The following is a 6,000-nucleotide window of genomic DNA, read 5'->3' on the forward strand; positions in this document are numbered from 1 at the left end:
TGTATTCTGTTCTTTGCCCTTGTTCATTTCCAGTATTAGAACTTACAGATAGCACCTCTGCTCTTCCACCTGTCATATTGTCTGTCTACTTCTTGCATTTAGCCTTCATTATAAACTGGGAGGGTTAAATTTCACTGTTTTGTTCCTGAAGACTGAACCATGTTAGTTTCCCCCCTACTCTTCAGAGAAAACTTAAAAGACCGCTATATGAAACATTTCCTTGATTTTTATATTAAAGATATTTCTATTCCCCCCAGGCTTCATAAAACCTTCAAAGAAAACTGATTTTAAACCAGATGACTGACTCAAACTGTCTTTGTGTTCACTTTTTTTTTTTTTTTTAAAAGCTCAGCTACCTACCCATGTTCACTGTTTAGGCCAGAGGCCTAAAGGGAAGCAAGTTATTTGTTTGTGGTTTTTAAAAGTGGCCAAAATGCCTTCAAGCACAAGTATAAGACCATTAACAAATCACAAGGAACCAAAGCAGTTCATCTTACTCAACAAAGCTATGATCAGTTAGGAACAGCCAAACTGAAAGGGACTTGCCCTGGGCCGGAAGGTCAGTAAACCTTAGCAGTTCGTGTTTTTGAGAATCAAGAGGATCTTATAGCAGGGAGTGCAGATCCTAGACCCACAGGTTCTGTTGTCATGCTTCCAAAAGCATTCAGGACAGGTGAGAGAAACTAAGCGCCCTGTGTGTGTGTGTGTGTGTGTTTTCCCCCACCTCCTGTCTTTCGGCAGCACCTCCAATTCAAACCATCTCTTTTGCTAAATACAAACTGACTAGACAAGCCAAGCAATTAAAAAGTTCCATTTTACAACAATTTATTGAATTCCTACTATGTGCTTAACTCTGTACACAATTGCACATTTAAGCCTCATTTTACTGGGTAGGTCTTTCCCACTCTTTATAGATGATAAAACTCAGGTCCAGTGAGGCTGTGTAACTTCTGATAAAATGAACTTTTGTGTTGTGCTCATAAAAACATCCCACTGTCCAGTCTGCAGTTAATTAGCCCAAACCATACACTACAGCCCTGCCACTATCCGAGCAGCCACAGTCTCATACTTTGGGCCCAGGCTCTCTGATGCCCTACGAGGACTGGGTGTATGCTGTCTCCCTCCAGGATGACAACCACCTCTCTTGGTGGCTTATCACGTCTCTGCAGCTGTCCAGAAACAGACCACACTGGTAAACATTCTCTCCACCTGCTGTAACACACATAACTTCTCCCCTCAACTCAGAAAACATGAGCAGTGACCCTGCTCTTTATCAAATGCTGTGGTAAAACAACTTCCCTAGAAGGTCGGAGATAGCCCATCCTAGGACATGGGCAAGAAATCAAAACACACATGGCTAATAAATAATAAAGCCGTATCACTTAACAGTCTCAAAGCACTTTATACTACAAACTCATTTTCATTTTGTTGTTTTTGCTCACAGAACGAACACTCATTCCCATTATCTCTCTTTTAGAGCATTTGAAAAGGAAAGAAAAATAAACATCAATTCATTCATTCAATCTCTATAAGGAAAGAAAGCCAAGCTTTGCCTTAGCTGGCTTGGGTTTCAGTCACTTTAGCCAACTTCCCTTAAAGGTCAACTGATAGGTCCTTTGAAAGAATTTTTCTTATAAGAAATGAAGGTAACAAGACTGCATGCCAAAAGATCCCAAAGAATCATTATCATCATACTAGATAACAAACCTGACTAGATAACTAGACAAAATCATACTAGAATATAAGTTAAGCAAAATAATCAGGTTCAAAATTTACAAAAGCTTATAGTAATCTTGTACATCACCATTAGTAACACCCAGCTGAAAAACATACTGAAAAAGAGACTGCATTCACAATAAAAACAAAATGCATAACACATACAGGAATACTTAGGAATAAATTTGACTATATATAGAGAGAGAAACTTTACAGTGAAAACCACAGAAACTTTTGAAAAGGCACAGTATCTTTTTCTGCTGGGGAGTTGAATGGGAGTGGAGACCTGACACACACACACACAACAAGGATAAATCTAACCCTAATCAATACCAGACTCTACCAAAAAACAATATTTAAAACAGTAGAAAAATGGAAAAATATATCTATGGAACAAAATGGAGTTCAGATGTGCATACATACGTGTGTGTGTGTCTATACACACACATAAACTTAATAATTGGCAACATAAGCTTTCTAAAACAAAGGGAAAGAGAAGAATTATTTAACAAAAGGTACAGTGATAACTAGGTAGCCACTTAGGAAAAAAAAAAGTTAAATTCACCCTTGCACCAGAACAAAACTGATATTGATGAAAGTGTTATTTTAAAAAATCAAATATAAGAAAACCAGCAGAATATCAAAAAGAAGATTCATCAGGTCTGTGGAGAAATTGTAAATTTCTCAGTTTTGGGGTAAAAAAAGAAAAAAAATCACAAAAGACTGACAGATTCTGATATATTTAAGTGTAAAACTTCTATAGGCTAAAAACAGTAAAGTAAAAAGGACTGGGGAAAATATTTGCATCAAAGATGACAGATGAGACCCTAATATCTATGACCCACAGGATTCCAAATATATGAGAAAAACATCAAAATCCCAATAATAAATGGGCAAAGACTAGGTATAGACAATCTCACAGGTGAAACAAACACATGGGAAAATATTTATTGGGGTCAGTGGTAAAAAAAAAAGGCAAAAAAATAAAACTTTGGGATACAATCATATGCCCAACTAAAACAGATTTTTAAATTTTCATATGCAACTGGCTTAATCATTCTTTGCTGGTGCCACAGTAACTTAGTACAATTTTACAAACCATAACCTTTGATCCAATAAAGCCAATCTTGAGCATTTATCCTAAGGAACTAATTTAAAAAGGCGTATGTTGAGCGCCTGGGTGGCTCAGTTGGTTAAGCGACTGCCTTCAGTTCAGGTCATGATCCTGGAGTCCTGGGATCGAGTCCCGCATCGGGCTCCCTGCTCAGCAGGGAGTCTACTTCTCCCTCTGACCCTCCCCCTTCTCATGTGCTCTCTCTCATTCTCTCCCTCTCAAATAAATAAAAATTAAAAAAAAAAAAATCTTAAAAAGGCGTATGTTGATCTCACTGATACCAGGAATTTGAGAAACAAGACAGAGGATCATAGAGGAAGGGAGGGAAAAATGAAACAAGACAAAACCAGAGGGGGAAACAAACCATAAGAGACTCTTAATCTCAGGAAACAAACTGAGGGTTGCTGGAGTGGAGGGGGGGTGGTAGGGATGGGGTAGCTGGTGATGGACACTGGGGAGGGTATGTGCTATGGTGAGCGCTGTGAATTGTGTAAGACTGATGAATCACAGACCTGTACTCCTGAAACAAATCATACATTATGTTAATAAAAAATTTAAAAAAGAAAATCACTCAAAAAAATAAAAATAAAAAGGCATATATGTGGTATGTGACATATATCAAAAGCTGTTACCCAAAAATGCTTTGTTTCACTGTTATCCATAATAGCAAAAATCTAGACACAACATGAAAGTTTAATATTAGAAGAATGTTTTTAATCTCATTATGGTAGAGTTTACAAACATTTATTATGCACCTATTCTGTCAGGATCAGTAAAACAGCAACTGGGAGGGGGGAAAAAGTATACAACTGAAAAGTAATTTTAAATAGTGAATAGTTGTCTAAAGGTAATGGTATTATAGCGTTTTATGTTTTAAAAAACTCTTTAATGTTGTTATACTGTTTTAGAATTACCTTTTTTAAAACCCAAATTGGATGGAATTTTAGGTGCAATCTAAAAGCTTTTACTCACCCAATTCTTTTTTTTCCCCCCTTTCCTATTTAACAGCTCAAATCGTTCAAGTCAGTTTTCCATGCACAGGTCTCAGATCCTACCCAAAACAGGCCAAACTGCAATACCACGCCTTTCTATACCACCTAGACCTAATCCAGTCCCCTGCCATAAGCAGGCACCCTTTTTTGTGTCGTTCTGCCTGTATCAAGTCAAACTACAGTTGACACTTGGACCAGGAGCCTTCTTTTCAGGTCTGAGCCCTTTTCTCCATATTCGATTTCACCTGAGCCCTGCAGCTTAACAACCTTCAGAAGAGGGTGAGCGGATGAATACCCATAAAAACGTTCTGATAGACTACATAGTGGATATGGGTCCTACACCTGAACCGGAGGAGGCGTCCGAAGCCTCAGACCACCCTGGCTCCTGGGGGGCTGAGGCACCTGGCCAGTCACCGTCTGAAGGCAGTGCTTAAGATGGCTAATTGTGAGAAGCCGCCCAAGGAGGGTACCGACTGAGGGATGCTCATGGGAGGCTTTCTCGGAGGGGGACCTCCGACAGGAGAGGGGCGCTCGGGGAGGGGTCCCCGCCGAGGCCGGGTCTGGGCCTCGCATTCGGGGTGCGACACAACCCCGGGCCGACCAGGCCGCGGCGCCCCGCCCTTTCCCGGGACGCGGGCCGGCCCGGGGCAGGGAGCGGGCGGGTGAGCGGGCGCTTACAGGTCGGTGCCGAGCCGCGTGAAGCCGGAGTTGAGCGAGGCCCGGGCTATCCGGCGCCAGAGCAGGTCGCAGCTGGTGAAGCGCCGCAGCCAGCGGCACACCTGCGCCAGGCGGCCGAGGGCCCGCATGTCCAGGTAGGAGCAGATGAGCAGCAGCAGCTCCTCCGGCAGGCGCAAGAGCGCCGGCCCCGCAGCGGGGCGGCCGGCCGGCTCCCGGGCCGCCGCCGCCGCCTCCTCGGCGGCTACCGCCATGGCCACCCCCGCCGCCCCAGCCCCCGCGATGCAGCCCCACGCCTGACCCCCTCGTCCCTGCGCTCTCCCCGGCCTCGCGTCCTCCCGCCGCCCAGGCCTGACCCTCCATTCCTCCTTTTTCCCAGCACCTCTTCCTCTGGCCTCCTTCCCCGCCCCTGCGCTCCCCTCATCGCCCAGCACGATCCTTCTCGCCCCTTCCTCCACGCTTCCGCCTCCCTCTCCTTCCTCCCCTGGGCCTGCCCTGGCTCCCGCCTCGGCCCCCAGCGCCGCTGCCTCCTTCGCTTTCTGCAGCCCCGGCTTCCCTTCCGCCCCGCTTCCTCTTCCGCCCTGTCCTGCTCCCGCTTTTCCCTTCCCCTTCCCCTTTCTTCGCTTCCCCCTCGCGACCCTCCCTCCCTGCAGTTTCCTCGCCTCCCCGCCCTCGCCCTCGCCCGGCCCGCTGTTCCCGGGCGGCCCCGGGTGGCCCTGGCTGCCCATGAGCGGCCGCAGGCCCGGCCCGAAACACAGCCGAGCCGCCGCCACCGCCGCCGCGGGAGGAGGCGACACCATGTCGGACCGGGTCACATGGGGCGGCGCGGGCCAAGACCTGGGCCCGCCCCTCACACCCGCGGCCCTGGAGCCGCTGCGGGGTGCGGGCCAGGCCAGGGAGCAGACCCCCTCCCCCATCGGCAGGGCCGCCGGGAGCGCCGGGTGGAAGCACATGCATTCATTCGTCTGGCATGTGAGGCCGGCTGCGGGGCGGCGAAGGCCCCAAGAAGAGCTTCCGCCTTCCAGGAATCTACCTAGTAGTGCCTCTGCCCTCAAGAAGCATCCACTTGGGTGGCCTTCCCTCTCTAGAAACCCTCCTCTCCGTGGGTGATGCCTCCTTTCCACAGGCCACCTCCCAGGGCCCCATGAAACCGCAGCCCTGGAACTTGGCACTTTCCTTAGCCCAGGTCCTCCCACAGGGTAGGAACCCGGTCCCGACAGTGAGCTGGTATTTTAGACATTTGGGGAGGCTGCAGTCCTCTAAATCCTGAATCCATAACTACCAGTGATGTTATCAGGAAATGGCAAAACCTAAGGCTTCTTACTAGTTACCACACAAGTGCAAATGGATTCTCCAGGGTCACCCAGGAGTCCTTCCCCCACACCACCCATTCCATTCACAAGGGCACCGATCTGAAGGGAGAGCTAAGAAAACCCTACTGAAGTCCAGACATGCTGTCCAACACATCCCGCTAGTCACATTGTAGCTATTGGGCATTTGAAA

At 47.1% G+C, this 6,000-nt stretch overlaps 1 protein-coding gene across 6 annotated transcripts in view; it reads right to left on the bottom strand.

The window, feature by feature from the left end:
• FBXW4 (F-box and WD repeat domain containing 4) overlaps positions 1–5,416 on the bottom strand; it is a 92,860-nt gene extending 87,444 nt beyond the window's left edge. For 3 of the 6 annotated variants that reach the window (XR_008506390.2, XR_006791367.3, XM_045878666.3), the window contains exon 1: positions 4,501–5,416. Coding sequence is in view for 4 of the 6 variants with exons in the window: in XM_045878666.3 (XP_045734622.2) it covers positions 4,501–5,414 (914 nt within the window). In the remaining 2 variants the exon portion in view is untranslated. The remainder of the gene's footprint in view (positions 1–4,500) is intronic. The other 3 variants (XM_064595188.1, XM_064595187.1, XM_064595189.1) reach the window with 3 other exon arrangements.
• Between the last annotated feature and the right edge of the window lie 584 nt (positions 5,417–6,000).

This window comes from Mirounga angustirostris, unplaced genomic scaffold, assembly GCF_029215605.1.
Source record: "Mirounga angustirostris isolate CCGP_5_RB_7025 unplaced genomic scaffold, mMirAng1.0.hap1 SCAF_6, whole genome shotgun sequence".
Classification (NCBI taxonomy): domain Eukaryota; kingdom Metazoa; phylum Chordata; class Mammalia; order Carnivora; family Phocidae; genus Mirounga; species Mirounga angustirostris.